General features: G+C 35.0%; 1 protein-coding gene across 1 annotated transcript in view; it reads left to right on the forward strand.

The window, feature by feature from the left end:
• Positions 1-17,249, forward strand: part of Nlg2 (Neuroligin 2) — an 81,332-nt gene extending 64,083 nt beyond the window's left edge. The window contains exons 8-11 of the mRNA XM_088035415.1: positions 6,465-6,616; positions 12,312-12,439; positions 13,964-14,113; positions 14,800-17,249. Of these exons, the coding sequence (XP_087891541.1) occupies positions 6,465-6,616; positions 12,312-12,439; positions 13,964-14,113; positions 14,800-15,626 (1,257 nt within the window). The 3' untranslated portion in view covers positions 15,627-17,249. The remainder of the gene's footprint in view (positions 1-6,464; positions 6,617-12,311; positions 12,440-13,963; positions 14,114-14,799) is intronic.
• Positions 17,250-19,237: the final 1,988 nt, after the last annotated feature.

Here is a 19,237-nt window from a genome sequence, read left to right on the forward strand (position 1 = left end):
AACTTCTTCAGGTCTTTTTAGGTTCTTAATTTTTTTGATGCTTCTAGAGAAGGTCTTAGAATCGAATGCAATTTAATAGAAATAATAAACTAGCCTTCCATATCTATAGTTTTTCACTATATTACCTAATAAAGTGTTAAAATATGTAAATTGTAAAATTCATTAATTTCAAAGACAACTTTCTGATATTTTTATTAATTTCCAAGTATTTAAACAGCAGGTCTAAAGTTCTCAAATTTTCTTATAAATATTTAATAGATCTTATAAAGTTTACAATGATACAAGATTCCTTAGTAATTCCTAAGTTTTAATTAGATCTGTCTTTAAAAATCTAAGATTTTTTAACTCTGAAGTTCTGAGGTAATTCAAATATAAAAATTAATAATTTTAATAATCAGTGAAAATCAGTGAGATTTAAGAAGAAAATCTTGGATATTTTAGATATTTTACGTTCACGTTTAATCTTACAGTTTTTTAATTTCTCCAAAATTTTAATTGGTATTCTTTGATTTTAAAATTTAATTTTTAATGCCTTAGATGTGTATAAAATGTAATAAATTTATTCATCGGCGCAACATTTAGAACTTGACTAACAATTTAAAAAAAAACTACACAAAAGCGCTTCCTGTCATACAAACATAAAAGTCTCAATAAACTTTTCCAAAAGAACAGACCTTCGGGGCACATTTAATAGATGGCTGAAGATAAATAAAATATGTGCCGCGATACCTGCGAAGGAACGACGAAAATTCCAATTTTGTTGTAAAAGATGTTGAGCGATATGTATACAAAGGGCAACAGATAAAAGCAATAGAAGCTCCCCCGAAGTTTTATCTTATTTTCGAATGACTGTTGAAATTACCTGAATATTGCACCAATCTGTGAAATTATCGATTAAAATTTAATTTATGACCCGAACTAAATTCCAGCGTATATATTTACCCGGTCCTAATCAAAGCTTCGTAATCTTAAATGTATTCTGGCAGCAAGACAAAGTCCTTTGTTCAAGTTCTCTTCGAGTTGTGGTATTGTATTCGAAATGCGTGGTTTTTCGCTATTTACCTATTTGTGAGTTTTCCATTAAAAGTTTCTTCACATATTGTTCGTTTTTCGAAAGGGAAAGTTAGAGATAATGAAAGGAAAAATTGAGCTGAAAGTGATTAATCTGTTAAACAGTACATGTGCTTGGATTATCTAAATACTTCAGGACTTTGAGTTAACAAGCTTTCAGCTTCCAATAAGCAGGCTATTGAAGAGGAGGCGATAAATTGATTAAATATAGGAAATGTTGCGGCACTAAACGACACTTGGGCCAAATCCTAAAGAGATTAAATGTTCTGCGAATAGCTCATCATTTTTTACGACTAAATGAACTCAAAATCAATATGCAAATGCGACAAAAAAAGAGAAATTGTTCATTTTGCCGTAGTTCCGTAGTAGTCGAAACACGATTTGAACATGCGACTCGTATTGCATTTATTAAAAATAACAAAGCTGTCTTCCCAAATTCCACCGAAATTCAGCTTGGAAATAAAATAACAAAGCGGACCCTTCGCTGTGTGGTTGGTCGGAATTTATTCCGTATTATGTTTTCAGCATTACCTGTGCTAGAATGGTCCCCAGATTTAGTGGATTTAACGTGAACATTAATGTTGGTACAGCGGATTTTGCTGACATACTGACCAAGAATATTATTCGCTGAACTGAATACACAATAAACGGCGGAATGCAATTAACGAACATCAAACTCAAATTAACGCCAAATTAGAAATGATTGTTCCATCAAGTAAATAAATAAACAGCTCCAGTTCCTTTCATAACAATAAGACCGGGGACCAAGTGACGAGTATTGGATTCACGGATTAACTTGAAATATTTATCAATCTCGAGGTGTCATGCGCCGCGGAAAAACTTGGTAATGGCTTGTTTAAGAATTCGCTATAAAATGTTCAATCCGGTTAATTTATTGCACTCTTGGGTCGCTCAAAATGAATAATTTGCAAGTTTGGTTAATTTAGAAACTAGATCTGGAGGTTTCTTGGTTTTGTTGGAGAGATAACGAGTTCCAAGGTGCAGTTTTTTTAGTTTCTCTACTGAAAATTTAAGCTTTGGAAAAATGGTCGATACGCCGAATAAAAAATAAATTTGAGCTCTCCCTAACAACACATCCGCTTAAGTCAAGTTCTTTTCGGTTATCCCCGAACATTTCCTCCGTCATACCCAACATCTGTTGGCACTGTGCTCGAATTTCCGCATTCATGCTTTGTCTTTGCCCAGCTTTTTGGTGCAATAACAAAAGCCTCAGTCTGAATCACCAGTACAACTCCCAAGGTTGTTAAGTTACACGAACTCCACTATTCTCCCAAATAGTCTTTTCCCACAGGAAACATCCCCTAACTTATTTACTTATTTTTAATAATGCCGAAAGTGGGCAAAAAGCGTCTCTTCCAAAGTTAAAACTGTTCTGTGGCCGATCTTTTATCAACGTTAGACGAGAAAAACGTAAACATAAACTTGAATACTTATTTTTTTAAGATGACATTTTTCTCCCGAGACCACGTTCTCTGTCGGATCAGGTCAATCAATATGCGTGTAAAGGAGCTTCCCTCTACTTCTGATATCCCAACACATAAACATCAGCATAATATTAAAGCTCCCAAGCACGAAGAAATTGAGGAAATTTAAACTTTGAGAAGATGTATAGCCGGGTACGTTCACGTTTTTTAATTAAAAAGTGCCCACTTTTTTCTCCGCATGGTGAGACGTTGGTCAAATTTGTGTACAGTCGCGATTATCTTCGTTTCGATTATCTTTTTGTGCCATTTTGGCGCATTCGGAGGCGAACTTTATAAACAGCAATAAACGTCTTTAAATAAGATTAGTAGTGATAAAAGGCACCAAAAGTTCGAACGCTAATGGCAGTAATACGTGCAAAAAACTATGCCGCCAATAAACCAAATTACCTTCTCCAGCCATGCATGTTTTTCTCTTGCTAAAAATCGATCGAGCCTTTGATGTTGAACATCATCGGTAAATTACCGTCCGTATAAAAAAGGCATTCGTCGAGCAATTTATGTCTGTGGGAATTAATTTTTATCTAGGTCAAAGAGTGGAAAGATAGCGTCGGAGAAGTAAGCACAGATTGTGGGTGGCGTCGCCACATATTTCCTAATGGGTTAGAAGCTGCGCCACATTCAAGTATGCATATGTTACACCGATGACCGGAACGTGGTGTGCGCGACAAACTCTGCATACACACGCTTCTAAAAGACCATTAATGCAAACCCTCATCTACACAAATAAATATACAACAAGCTCACCTGTTTACATGACGTGGATTTTACCAAAAGCTTTAAAGCTCACGTGAAAAATGAAAAGGGTGCAGAGCTTTCACGATAAGAGAAGCCAATCATCCATGTGTAATAGGATGGAAAGGGTTGAAATGAAACTTTTGTCTCTGAAAATGTAAGCTTTCATATACTTAAAGAACGGCTTTCTTAAACTGAAATTGTGATGGTGCACTTTTTCTAAAGTATACTTACTGTGGGTGTAGATAACGGTCTCAGTTCTGCATTATCTGAACAAAGAGTAAGTCATAAAAGTGACAAGAGAACTGTAAATTGCTTTCTTTTAAAGTACGACGAAATGAATGTTGTGAACATTGTGGGTATTGCTAACGAGAATTAATAAAATACAACCTAAGAAACTTTCTGGAAACTTTAAAAGTAGACATATTGATAAGTAATCTAAAAAAACAGTTTTAAAAATAGTGGATGCGCCGCGCTGAGTCAAATTTATGTAAGGCGTTCCCAACTCTTAAACTAACATTTTTATGGGTTAATATGACGCTTTTACAACTTTAATATAATTCATAAAAATAGCAGAGCCTTGAAGATTTAAAACGTTAAAAAATACACAGAGAGGTGATCCAAACCAACTGACTGAAAAATTAATATCGTATTTTAGGCTTAATTAAACTTATTAAATTCTTCAGCTTCTTCTTCAAACACAAAAAATATTTCACATTTACAGGAGTTTTGATGATTACCGTGTTTTATTGTGTCGGTTGATCGCCAGCTTCGTTTTAAATTTTAAATATTTCAATTTTTCAAAGATTTTTAGACCACCATAGAATTCATGAAGTACTTAATCATGACCATATTAAGAAAAAATAGACAAAAAATCAGAAATTTAAGTGATCTTACATGTTTTTCAAAACTTTCTGTTTTATCACCTGTTAATTATTGCTTGGTCTGTTCCATATGTCTTCCGAACTAACTAATTAAATTACTTTCCAATACATTAAGAAATCCTCAAACTTAATTTATTAGGTAAAGCTCGTTATTGGAATCATCCAGAAAGAACTGGTAATTTTTGTATTTAGAAAAATGAAGAAAACACAAAAAATCTAAAAACTCCAAAACTTAAGATTTATTATTGTACTTAAACGGTGTACCCCACAATTATTATTGAAAGTGCATTTACGACTTTTCTAGACTACAGAATATATTATCTATTATCTGCGTCCAAAAATACAAAAATATCAGAACGGCGCATGCAAGATTTCAATTTTGCTTTGAGTTCCATTGTGGCTTATGTTTCATAACTTTCCGGTTTCAAAACATCACTTCCTGCATCTTTAAAACTACCTTTTAGTTCCGCAAGTTTTATAATCTTCCACTGAGAAGTTTTAGTGGTTTCAAGAATCTAATTACATATTATTTCCATGTTAAAGCTTGGACGTTTTCTTCAAGTTTCAGGACTCTACTTGCAGTTTTGAACTTTAGTCATTTAGACTTCAAGGTGTTAACTTCTTTATTTTTGATATCAATTTCCGAACGTTTTTCGAAATAACTACACACACAAGTTTGATGATCAATAAAGTGAGCAGAGTAGACAAAAAAAAATCATGAATAAATATTTCTCAATTTTCGATCATCTGAAATTTGATAAATGATAAGTAAAAACCCTTCACTAAAATTCGAATTTTAAAAATTTTAGAGCTACAGTAAAGAAATTTAGGGAAATTGCTATTTTTGTATTATCTCTACAAAATTGCAAAATTGTAGAGCAAACGCCACAAATTTTAGAATTTTATAATCTTCCCACATGGTGAAAAATAAAAACTTTGAAGAATTGAAAGCACCGAAATGAAGAACCAGATATGTAAAAAAATGTGTTATACAGGGTCCGGCAACACTTGTGTCCACCCCTAAAATCGTCTTTAATTTTAAAGATAAAATTTTGAAAATGTGCATACGCTTATAGTTGACAAAGCTCTAGAAGCTGACACAAAAATTTGTTTTGATATCACGGTTTGTTTGACGTCGCGACGCCTAAAAAGTATAATTTTTAGCGATTTTTGAGTTTTTGCGGTAATATTAGCGAATTCAATTTTTTTTCAACATAACTGTAATACAAATATTTGAGTATTTATTTTAAATCTACTGCAAATGGTGTTTAAAATTTGCGAAAAAAACGCTGTTTTATCAAGTTAGTTTTTAACATTTTGACGGTGCAGTGACAAACTACGTTTACACCAAAATTTCACAAGTCACTTCATTCACTCATATGAAGGTGAATTTTGATTAACTCGGGCATGTTGCAGTTTATGGACACCAGAAATCGTTAATTAACATCGACAAAGCGACAGTTTCACCAAGTAAGACTTTTGTTACCATCTAAAACGAACCAAAGGATAGATGTCATTTGTGACACAAGATGTTGACAGACCGGTGTAAACGTAGTTCCCAATTTTGACGTAATGAAATTGGAAACAAACGGATCGATTTCAAGTCACTGCGTTAACGCAAATTTGCAACCGTTGCCAAGGTATGAGCAATGTGATTGGAGTTGCTATGTTGCAAATGGGATTTGCAGTAACGCAAGTCACACTTGAAATCGACCCCTAACTTGATAAAACAGTATTTTTTCCTCACATTTTGAATACAATTCACATTAAATCTAAAATATCAACTGAGATATTTTTATCACACTTATATTAAAAAAAAATTAAATTAGGGGTTGATTTCACAAACCTTTACAATTAGCTAAAAAATACATTTTAAGGCGTCGCGACGCCAAAACTATAAGTGATAAAAAATAAATTTTTGGGTCGGCTTCTAGAGCTTTGTCACCTATGAGCGTATGCAAATTTTCAAAATTTTGTTTTTAAAATTAAAGACGATTTTGGGGGTGGACACAAGTGTTGCCGGACCCTGTATATTTATTTGTTTATTGAAATCCGAACCTATATGAAGATATTGTAAATGCGATTTCGTATTAGAAAATAATTTAATTTTTTGTCAGTAGTTTACATTAGTAAATAACGTTTTTTACCAAAGTGAAAATAAACAGCAGCCAATTACTGTGAAATTTCCAACAAAAGTATAATTTCGCTCTGAGAATTGATGAAAAGTCTCCTCCGAATATATCTCCTAGCAATGGAATTTTTTACTTTTCAGAGATCTGGCAGCGTTCGTGGCGAAGATCTTCCATATATTCTGGGGCTTCCCTTGATTGGCGGAGGATCATTCTTTCCACACAACTACAGTCACAGCGACGTAACCGTTTCAAAAACGCTCATCCATTACATCAGCAATTTCGCCAGGAAAGGGTGAGTGTAAAATATCGCAATATTCACCCCTAAAAATAATATCTCGTGTATCGGGAATTAAATCAGCAAACCTCCGTACCCACACGCAAGAATGATGCATGTATACATAATAAAAAATTGCTGAAATTGCCTTTCTGAAGGCTCGTTTATTTTTTGGCCGACTTTTGAATTATTCAGCAGTTTAATTTGATGTGTTGTTGAGAACATTTATTTGGTTAGTTGTCTAAATCGGGTCATTAGAAACTTAATTACAATACTTTGCTCATCTTGTTGGCCGCGACGGCTGATAAAGCTCGGTTAACCCCATAATTACTTTGGGCCGGATTTCGATAAGAAGGCCCTTTCTCCACAGCTAAGACAGACTTCTTATCCTGAACAAGGCCCGATACACCTAGCAAAGCTCCAACGAAAGAAATAAGCTCTTGGCTAATCTACACGAGATAATCCGCTTTTTGTTGGATTTGTCGTATTGTGGCGGGTTATTATTGATAAAGCGCACGTATTTCATTTTTCTTAATAAAGGCAGGAGCTTAATTCCTCATTTATTCGAGCAAAAAATCCAAAACTTGTTATTTTCCCCATCCGAGTGTTTGGTTTGAAATTTCGATATCATTTAACCCCGGAGCGGCTATCGACAGAAACACACACGTCGATTTTGGGTCAACATTCTTCCACTCTACTTTGGTGTGTTTGTAATCCGCAATGCAAACAAAGAGCTCGTTCTAAAATTTGATACCAAAAGTAGACAATTAGTGCAGTTTCCGCTTGCTTTGAATGACAGAATAATTGTTATAATCTACATAAAATAATTGGAGTCAATTCCGATTATTCCCGTGGCGTCATTTCCATAGTTCGAGCAAACATTTATCAGTGAAATGTCCTGACTGGTGCAAATATATTGCTAAAGGACCATGAGAATACGAACGTTATAATTAGAAGCTCATTTTAGGGGCCAAACTTAATAACAACGTTTAATTATTATCATTTGATGTTCCCATTTTGGATAATTTGGATGACCGGGAAAGCCTACTTGTAATTGGATACTCCCCATTTGGGGCTGTACATGCCATTTTATAACAATGAGTGTCAGAAGTTTTAAGCGAGCAACTGATGGATGTTTCCTTCGGTTTTAATAAGCGCATGTAAGGGGAAAAGTCAGCGACATTGCACCGATGAGTGATTGCTGACTATCTATCTTACGCACACATAATTATCTTGTACTAATTCATCTTCACGAACTAAGGGGTTCATAAATCGCTTCGACATTGTTGAGACAATGTCGTTTCCTGTTCGAGCCATAAATCTGGATTAAATTCACACGATAATAATTCATACCTATCCCAAGCAAAAACCGCGTATTTTTTCACACCTGCCACACTAAACCAGCCGCAGATTTAAAAGTCACTAAACCAAAAAATAAAAATAAACAACTCCTTTATGCGTCTCCAGCGCCCAAGATAAGAGACCACGAAATCCTGTAAGTCTTTAAAATTTTCGAGCTTCCTTTATGTCCACGACTATCGCTGTTGTTTTTGTTGAGTGCCAAAACAATAAACGACAGATAATGGACTTTGGCGGTAATATCTCGCCCATAAAGTGCAATCTATTTGCAAGTTCGTGATGAGTTAACGAGCGCATATCGAGCAATAAACTCGACTGAACCCAGTCGAAAAATTCGTTCATTCCCAGATAAGGTAACGCCACAGAACATAAATAATACAAGACTGTTGTCTCCATGCTGTAAGCACAGATGAAAACTTTACGACCCCATTTGTTACAGCTTACTGCATTTTTAAACGATTCGCGGAAATTTGATTTTTGCATCGAAAAAATCGAATCGATTGGAAAGCAATTTCGTGTTTCGCTCCAGATTAAGTCATTTCTTTGCGACGTAAAAATTTTATGCGTTTCCACCAATTTTCAAAGACCAGTTTTTTAATACCGTGTTAACGAAATTAGCCAAGATCTAGATTTTAGCGATTTAAGTTGCGATAAAAAACTAATTTAAATTCACTTTTAAGGGCAAAAACTTGCGCTGTTCGGTCTTATCCTTTCTGAAATACGAGCGGCTCATTACGGGTTAAATTAGAGCACGAAAAGTTTAGTAATCAACGTAAAATGGAGTACTCTATTATTTACCACTTACAAATACAATTTAATTGTTTTAAAGATTTGCAGCCAGCCGTGTCGCTAGTTACGATAAGTTAAAGTTAAATACAATTTATGCAAGCATTTGAAGCGCAATTTCACTCGTTGATTCAGACTTTGTCTGCCACATCACAACACAATTTTTTTTTTACTATTTTTTACACGCTTGTCACTTCTTGGAAAAAGACACTTAATAATTCAAATTAAGATAATTTAAAAAAAAATGTTTTTGGTAATTGTCGCCAAATGGCAAAACTTTTGAAGCTCTAAAATTTTCAAACTTTAGAATTACGACATATAAAAGGATTTTTATAACGCTTTTTTTGATAAGAATATGGTAGATTAAATTAAAAAAAATCCGGTTTAGTGTTTTTTTTTTAAATTGATAGTGCAATTATATTAATTTCTACGCTCATCAGTTTTCAGGAGCTTGCTCACATGTCACATCTCTTCAAAAGTCATTTTGATGACAACATAACAAAATTTAAATTGCCATTTGTACAGGATTTACGTGCGCTAAGCTGTACAAATTAAATCTTTTTCCATTGTACTGAAATTCGGTGACAAATTCGTAACTTATGAGTTTACACAAGTCAGATTTAAAAACGAATACTAACTCAATACACAATGTGAGCCTGAGTTGAATTACGATTTTTGTTCGAAAATAATTTGAGCGGCGCATTCACCATTTTAGCGCTTGAATTAATTTTAATTAAATTTTTTTATGTACATCGAACCTAAATCCTTTTTTCCTTGATATTAATTTGCAAATTTGATTGGTTATTCCTAAATCAAATTTCAAAGTCCGGCAAAATACCAATAAATTCGATGGCGGAAATTGATCAGAATTTTTTTATTCAGACAATCTGATCACAATGTTTGAGTTTGGGCTGGAAATTCAGACAAAAGCTTGTTACTCAACTTTCTTCACGTGGAGCTAAACTTGCGATATTCTAAATACTTGCTTCACCCGCCAAGTGTTGCGGAAAGAAAATATAAGTATACGTCGTCTACACTTAAAAGAAGTGTTGCAAACAAGCACTCCAGGAAAAATTTACGAGCTGCTTGACACATTCTACTCTATATTCCATCTGTGCAAGCGAGCGAAACTTTCAACTAGGAATATTGATAAACAGCATTAAATCGAAGTGTCAACAACTCGATTTTCCGCTAACTCTCCAAAATTACGAATTTCATATTGTTTGGGGGGAAAATCGCTGACTCCACTGCGGTGGAATCCAACACATTGTTTGCGTTGGTGTTATCCACTTTTGAAAAAATATTTTAGTTGAAATTGAGACGAATTTCAATATCTATTTTCTATTCAGCCCATTTACAATTTATCCGCTCCTTGCATCCGTCAATTGAGATAGATAACGACACGACATCTCAGCGATTTCTTCGGCGGAAAATAAAACACCTGAAATTGTTTTGAAGGTTCCGTTGATCGTTCTCTGTCATTTCAAATGTAGTTATTTCCGTTCGAACGAGTGTTGAAGTAAAAGTATGTGTTGGAAGTCTCTACATGATTGTTCGCCAATATCAAACCAATTTGGAGAGAACAGAAAACGATAACGTTAATATTTTCGAAACAATCAACATGGAGAGTTCAATATGGCACCGGTGCGCAAATTTATGACCAAACCGGTTGGATATCTGAAGATATGAAGTTCATAGATAATGACATGCCGGGAGCAAAACCGATGTGACACCGTAACTGCTTCCAGGGTTTCTCTCGTGCTTCATTACAGATTCAAGTGGCTGGTAAACGCATCGACCCACTAAAATTGGTCTCGTATCTGCCGCGGTGCTGCTATTAGTGAGGTTACTGTAATACCGACACTACTCAACAACTTACAGACACTGCAAAGCTCGGTGTTACATGGGTGGATAATTGGGGGAATGTGAAAAGTTTCTTCGAGAGAAAACGTGATTTGAAAGATGGGAATCTCCTCATTTTTTCGCTTCAATATTTACTGAAATCAAATATTAAAAAATATTACGAACCCCCGCAGGCGGTTCTTTTGCTGTACAATTTAAACAAACATTTTGATAGTTTATCAGCAAAAAAAACACTCAATTTCAATTCCATGTCGACTGAACAAATTTGTTTATGAATGATTCCAACCCAAACAAAGCTGGAAGTGCTCCTCCCTAAAGTGTTTACCAGTGCGTTAAACTAAGCGAAACTTATCAAACAGCTCCAGGTCAATTTAGGCGTTCCAATCGCGGTCGGATTTTACTAAATTTCACCAACTTTAAAATTAACAAACTTTTCTGATCGAACAAATTCCATGTGTTCAACCAACACGCGGTGGCCCACAAAGCAAACTCAAGTTTCACTCTCATCACAAGAGAGCATTATTTATTCAGCCATTCCGCAACAATTTCTTTTGTATCTTTAGAACTTTAACACGACTTTCCGTTTTATGGCGAGATTATGCAGCTAGAATAAGAGTGTCGACAAATATTAAATATTGAAGTCAACTTTCCGCGCTAATGCAAAGATTTCCACCGGATGACATTTCCTTCGCATGGAAAGGGGTGTAGTCTATAACCTCAACCAACGAACGAGGGCGGTTTCACATAATTTAACTGAGCGTCACCCGCAATTTAAGAGGTTTCACCCAATGTTTTCTGCGATGAATTGGTGTGGTTTCGGCCGAAGAACTCGACAAAAACGGCCTAAGCTTTCGAGCGGCGCAAACGATTTATTTTAGCGAAGGGTGGCAAAAGATGTACGTTTTTAATTTTTTGCCCGGGGTCTAAAGAGTCGAATATCTCAATTTGGGCTCATCGAATCCTCCGTAAACGGTCAAATTTTCTGAATTTTTCCGTTCTTCAATCTTGAAATCTCTTTCGCCAAAGCTTCTTTCTTTACGATCTAAATAATTTTAGGGAGACTAGAAAATCTGAGAAATATAAAGATGCAAAGCATGCAAAAAATCCTTGAAAATCCGAAACCAAAGAATGAAGCAGTAACAGGACCAGCGCATCCACCATTTTTCCGTTCCAGATGACACTTTTTCCAAAACTGTTTGGAACACATTACATTATTAAATTTGTACGGTTAAAGCAAAACCACCCCCAGCCGCGCATTAACATTCAAGAGACGAAAACAAAATTCGCTCGAAAATAAATCGTGTCTGAATTTATTTTGAAATATTACAAGACCGGTAGTCGTTACCCGAGTTTCATTGTACTCGCTTGTACAGCATGATATTTTCTTATTTTATGGGATGGTTAAAACGTAACAATGAAAGAGGTTTGTTTTTAAAGCAGATATAATCTGAACATTGGCGGTTTGGACGTAATAGTATTGAAACATTATTTTTACGATCTATAAAATAACGTCGGCTTGTGAAGGAAATATATCTATACAGCGGCAAAATATAAGTATAAGATACAATTTTATGACAAGCGAAAAAACGTAAGTACCGATTTGAGGTTATTGGGAATAAAAGTATCGATAAAATTCCATCGTCACCTGTTTAGCTATAATTACAACGTGGAAAAATGAGACAGTTTAAAACGATTTATTTTTCAGAGATCCAAATGGCGCCGTTCCAAATGCATCAGCATCGGAAGCCAAGAACTCGCAAAAAAAACAGGAAGAAATGACCACGCCTTATTGGGACACGTACGATACCATCAACCAGCTTTACTTGGAATTAGGTGAGCTTGTCTTGTAGTTAAAACATAATTAAAATCGTGCCCCTGCTAAAAAAAGCTTTTAGTCGAAAAAATCGAGTTTGTTTTTTAGCCAGCAAAGCGCAAATAAAGCTCGAGTCGGAATTGTTGCTAATTAGCAATGTACAAAGTAGAAGTTTTAATTAACTAATGTACACTGCGAAATTATTCAGAAAACGGTCCCAAAATAAGGGCGCGCCAACGCGTCACCCGAAAGAGGCTATTAATAATATGTGGCGATATTCTATCAACCGAAGTACAGTTTCAAGTTACGAAATTAAAGTGGAATTTCGTCGTAAATCATGTTAATTAAAAGTGATCCTAAAATATCGTGTCATTGAGATTAATGAATTTGTAAAATTATTTCCTAAGAATTTCGGCTGTTTTTCTCTAAATCCAGATCGCGCCGTAACTCATTCCTTACACGAATAGTTACAAACTTTTAATAATTAAGCCACTTTAGAAAAACGTGGACAATTTCAATAACGCTACGAAGATTAATAGCGACTTCAGCGCCTTGTTACCGTACGTTATTCAATTAAAATCCGACCCAGATGTCCCAGTTATATCAAGAGCCTGCTTTTTTACAAGGATAAATGTCGACCGCTTTATCTTAATTGTATGGTTTTGTCAGTTTTTTGATGCAGGCTTTTCCGCTTTATTGCAGCAGAGGTCAAGGTCGGGTTGTTACTTTTAACTGGGAAAACTACTTTGTATTCTTTACATCATGGCGCCATTTAAGGCGAAATTACCAGAACTGACAATAAAAATTTTAGTGTGAAGGCAGCGATTATCTTTTTACGAGAAAACTGACGAACTTGAGCCATTTTTCGAACTTAATTATTTCTAAACTAGGCACAGATTGCAACATGGCGGAATAGAATTTTCATTACAAAGAAGACGAACTTTTATTAAAAAATAATACAAGCGGATCATCCCGGTTTTAATTACGAGTCTTTGAAGGAGTTTCCCGGCGCATCCACCATTTTAACTATTAATTAAATGTAATTATTTCTTCCTACTTTCTGTGGTCATTTCCTGAGTCTTTTAGTCTCTGCAGTTCTTGACAATAATTCTCCCCAAAGTAGAATTATAGTTTACTACTCCCTGCCAGGAGCCCGTGGCAGCATTTCCAACTTTATAGTCAATAAACCGTATTTAGTGAGTAAAAAGTCTTGGAACTTTTCGTAAACAAATTGCCTTTTATTTATTCATCGTCAAACTATGCGTTGCATGAACACTGTTCCAACAAAATTTGCAATTTGTTCGATGCAGTTCAATTCATGAATAAAACCCGCGGCATATTTTGTAACTAATTGAATTGGATGTAAATAAATAAAAATCTGTTTTTTACAACTAGGCAACACAGGGTACAGTTGTGCGTTAATAAACAAACAATTGTTTCCAATTACCAGTCACCACAAAACGTTACATGAAGTCATAAAATTCGACGTCTCTATTAAAGTTTTCTTACGTTGCAGTAAGTTTTACCACTTGTACGTGTTGCAGGAAACCGTCCGGAGATGAGAAATCATTACAGGGGACATAAAATGTCACTCTGGTTGAATCTCATACCTCAACTCCACCGACCGGGAGAAGGAGACGATGTTTCAATGAGGCACCATCATTTTCAAGAGGAAGATGATCAGTACTATGACGGTAACATTTTAATTAGAATTCATTAGCTGTAGTCTTATCATCTCTACCTTCAGACAGTGACACCATTATTAGTTTCTAGGCGAACTTCTAAAGCTCAGAAACGTGGCCAAAGCGTAATCTTATTGTTACAAGCTGAAGAGCTTCCACAGCAAACAAGAGACTGTAATATAATGCAAATAACCGCATTCACGAGTGTTGAGCAAAGCTACATGCGATAAAACCAATTATTTCATTATCTGCGGACGGAAATAAAATGAAAAATGGAGACTTATTTAATCAGAAGTTTCCATTTTTCAATGATGCTACCTAGGGACACTCCCCGTGTAAAATAATTATTATTCTGAATGCAACAGCCAAAACAGAAATCATTTATCTTCATTCGTTGGGGAATTATAAAATTTTATTTCTGAATAACCGTCATGTTTTGACACTTTACTGAAACGAAGTAATTTATTTAAGTTAGAACCAATTTACAATTGTAATGTGGGCGCCAAATTTGAATGCATTTTATTACCCGCGCTTTTATAACAAAATTAAAAGTATGTTTGTGCAAATATCTACAATTTTTTTGACGGTTCGATGCAACAAGTCTTCAAACAAATCGATTTTAGCCGCTTCATTACGTGTTTTGTAAAGTGTCTGTCTTGATTAAACAGAAATCTTTGATCGAACCAATTATGATTCAGGTTCCGTCCGTCCCCAAACAAAGGAGAAGCCACCTCTGATCCACGTGATAGCTCCGCCGCCCCCGCCGACAACGGTTCGTGTTCCCCCGGCCACAACATCGCTTCCGCCGCCGCCCCCAAAATCGGACACCGCTCTGCAAGCAACCACCACAGAGTGTCCTCCTAATAACACCATTATCGTGCCAAGTATAAGCAAGAACAACAACAACTTGCTTAGGAAACTAGCGTCCAGTCACTACCAAAGTTACACAACAGCATTGACAGTAACAATAGCAGTGGGGTGCTTCCTCCTCTTATTAAATATAGTGATATTCGCCGGGATCTACCACCAGCGCGACCGCAGTAAAAGCAAAAAGAAGAAGAAAGAAGAACTAGCAGAAGCCGGGAGCTGCAGTAGTTCATCAGGAGAGAACTACGAGAAGGCGTTCGAATCGAGACAACTGGCCTACGACTGTGGAGCTAAAAGTCCTTACGACATCTCCAGAGGCGGCACGTTTAAAGCCATTCCTAACTACGTCGGAGAATATTCCTGCGACAAGAGACTCGCTGATGTGCAAATGACAGAGCTGCCATTGCAGGAATTCAAATCGTCGCCGCCTCCAGCGAAAAGACATGACAACCATCAAAGCTATCCCCCGGACGTGACGTCGACCAACTCGGAGAAGCCTCCAGTCACGAGTCCTAGCATCCCGGAGCCTCCGCCGCCTCCTAAGGGACAACCGCCGTCGGGAGCGGTCAACCAAGTGGGCATTTTACGGCCACATGGGGCCCCAACAACTCCAGGAACTATGAAAAAGCGCGTCCAAATACAGGAGATTTCTGTTTGAGTGTCAGTTTTCTGTTGTGGACTAATCAAAAGATTACAACTGAAATCAAAATCATATCTGACTGAACTTGATTTTAAAATAGTAATCGCACTGTGATTGTCATCAATTTATTGTCATAAGCTAAGTCTAGCCGATGACGGATTCTGAGTTTGGTTTATTTGGGGAATCGCCTTTTTGTTTGCCTTTCGAGTTTACTGTGATGGTTAGCATAGAGCCAAAGTCCATGTTATTGGATTTGTCGCTGAGTTCCGTGATGATCTGATTTTTGAATAAATAAGCGTGTTTAAGGTTGTTACAAGTTTGGACGAACAAACCGCCAATTTATGTCACCCATTCATTTACCATCAGAATGGAAAGTGGAAAAATTTGATTTAAAACACGAGCTCATCGTGATTTAAATAATTGGAATTTGTTCTTTCAGAACGGATTTCAACAAAGCGCGAAATTGCAAAATAGAATTTATTAATTTAATGATTGCTGAATAATTGGAGCAATGTTCAGATAAATAGATAGATAATACAAAATACACCGCAAAATGTTTAAGTAGCAATTAAAAGAGAATTTATCGCCAGTTTCATAATAAAATTAATGAGCATTTCAATTTGTAATTTCTCATCAAAGCCTGACTAAAGAAAAACAGTTTATAAAAAGTAAAATAACACGAAGAAATGGCGTATGTACAAAATCCATAATGAAAGCCCAATTGCCCCCTGAAACAAAGACCTTGATTCGTTCTCCATAAATATTTAAATTTCATTACAGTACCGCAGAAATTTGACCTGATACAGGCTTAAAGAGACTGCAATTTACCGCGAAATATTCTTATTGTACTTAAATTAGCCGGTAATCAGGCTGCGCGGCTAACAAACCGTGAAAATAGATAATATATTATTATTCAGGCTTTTTCATAATAAAGAGCCATCAGTGTTTCATTATTCAGTGGTGAAAATAACATTAGAGATGATGTCGACAGAGCGGCTCCCGAAGGATTTTTAAATTGTGTTACGTGCACAAAGTAAATACAATCTCGTTGGACCAACTAATTCGACATTTGGACTATGCTAGCTATATTTGGCGATTCTCCGCAAATCAAGTTTCTATTACCAATCTAGGAATTGAGTTGTGTACACTAAAATAATTTAGCTTGCATTACAAAACAATAAAAGCCAAATCAAATGTAACTATTTAAGGAATTTGTTTAATTTTATGACAGAATATTATAGCACGATGGTGCTACTGTAAATTTCTATAAAATAAACAAAGTGCTGAATCAAAATGTGTCAACGATTGAAAGTTATTTTAATTGGTACTTAGACAATCAGTTGCAACAGTTGGGTTTGGTTTGCAATTCGTTTCCTACATTATTGTAATTGTAAATATGCGATTTTGATACTGCCACAATTTAGATTATTTTTACGCCTGCAGAAGGAGAAAAACTAGTTATCGCATATTTATAATCGCTGGAATGGAACAGTCGGCAGAATTTTTTTGCGACTACACATTTTGACAAGACGAACGCAAGTCCATTAAATTTTATATCATTAAAGGATATGGTGTTTACTGTACAAGAATACATCCTTTATCGATGTGACATCTGAATTGTTTAAATAATAAATACGATTATGACGGTTGTATCATTTCATACTGTTTACCCTATTCATATTCACTGAAGAAAAGACGCTAATTGTTTCCCTTGACATTGACACGTTATTTAGACTAGTTTATCGCACCAAAGCCTGAGATACGATCAGTGCAAAGTGGACCGTGGGAGGAAGAATATTTCATTTAGTACAATAATGGATGCCACAATTGAAGTTGGAAGAAGTTATGACCGTTTATTTACTATTTAACGATAGATTTTAGCAGCAACAACTAAGCGACGTTAATCACTCAGACTTTGTCTAGCAGGTGACAGTGACAGACTTAAAAAGATAAGCCCACAAGCAAACCCAGCCACCCCAAGTTCCAAAGTTTTAGTAGACAGACGTCAAATGGGAATTAGAATCGGCTTTGGGATAATTCAGAGACAAAGGAAAAACAATAAGATTATAATAGAATCGCATGTTTCAATTTAAAAATTTGAGGAGTTCCAACACAAGAAAAAAAGAAAAGAAAAAAAAAGAATTATTTATTCCTACAAAATCTTGAGAACTCACATTTATTTATAAAAGTATCAAAGTACTTAAGCCATTTATCTTTATAAAATTGAAGAAATCAAACAGTGAAAAAGAAGACTTTATACCACAATAAGAGGTTAAGAACAAATAGTAATCCAAAAAATACTTTAAAAGCAAAAATTCTTCTCCAAGTTCAAGAATCTAAGTTCAAACAATGGCATTAAATAATGGAGCGTTTGTATGTTCAAATACGTAAAACATTGTAACATTTTTAACAAAACACATTCTCCATTATAGAAGAAAATATAACTACAGCTAAATATAATACCTTTAAAAAAGTAAAAAACAATTTAAAACATGTATCCAAAGAACTGAAAAAATAATCAAAAAATTAGTACTTGACGCACCTTTGTAGAAAAAAATTAAATTCCCAAATAAATGAGCTAGAATATAAAAAATAACGAATCCAATGAATTTAAATAATTTGCAGAAATCCTGAAAATTTAGTCAAATATGTATTGAATTTGAAAACTTCGAATCTCAAAAATTGACACATCAAAAACAAAAAAGATTCATAGGGTTCGTCTGTTGGCAACTTATAATGAAGAGTACGAAAATTTTTATTTTAAATTTATTTGAAAGAATATTAAAATTTTTATTTGAATGAATAATAGTTTCTATGATATAACTGATTAATTTATTTTTAAATAGATAAAATTTGTTTATTCGTGTGTATCATACAATATTTTTACTCCTTTTCGTAAACTAATTTCGATTTTGCTGTTAGTAAATTGGATACTTGCAAGTGTAGTTTCGTTCAGAACAACTTGTGAGATGCTTTCTTTGATTATTCATCATTTCAAACACACTTTTAGATTCTAAGGGGTCGATTTCAAGTGTGACTTGCGTTACTGCAAATCCCATTTGCAACATAGCAACGCCAATCACATTGCTCATACCTTGGCAACGGTTGCAAATTTGCGTTAACGCAGTGACTTGAAATCGACCCGGAAATCGACAATTGCAGTGTCACGTATTTTACAAACAGCCATCCGTAACAACGAAAATTTTAGTGGTAGTGCGAGTTTTAATTTTTTATTTCTTTATTCGCGTTGTCTATAGCAGTGTGAATATAGCGTTGCTGTAAACAACTTCAAATGACCACTTTCGAAACAACCAGAGGTCAAACAAACGACCATAAACAAAAAATTATTAATTTATGAACTTAAAAATTTAACACTAAAAAAATGTTTAATATTTTATAATTTTTCTTTCTGTATTTTCCATAACTTTAAACGGAATTTCGCGGAACCTAAAAATAAATGATGTAGATAAAAATTTATAAAAAAAAGCAATGACATTTCCTTCCAAATCATGCTTGCTTGTTTAAATTAATTGAGCGACAAACTTTTCAGTTTCAGGAAACTACATCAATACCGGCAAGTTTATAAAGTCTCGTCCAAGGTGGCGCGCAATTCCTTCAAGCTACGATTA

The sequence above is a fragment of the Gnatocerus cornutus genome, chromosome 5 (genome assembly GCF_029298725.1).
Source record: "Gnatocerus cornutus isolate USDA-ARS CGAHR chromosome 5, icGnaCorn1.1, whole genome shotgun sequence".
Taxonomy (NCBI): Eukaryota; Metazoa; Arthropoda; class Insecta; order Coleoptera; family Tenebrionidae; genus Gnatocerus; species Gnatocerus cornutus.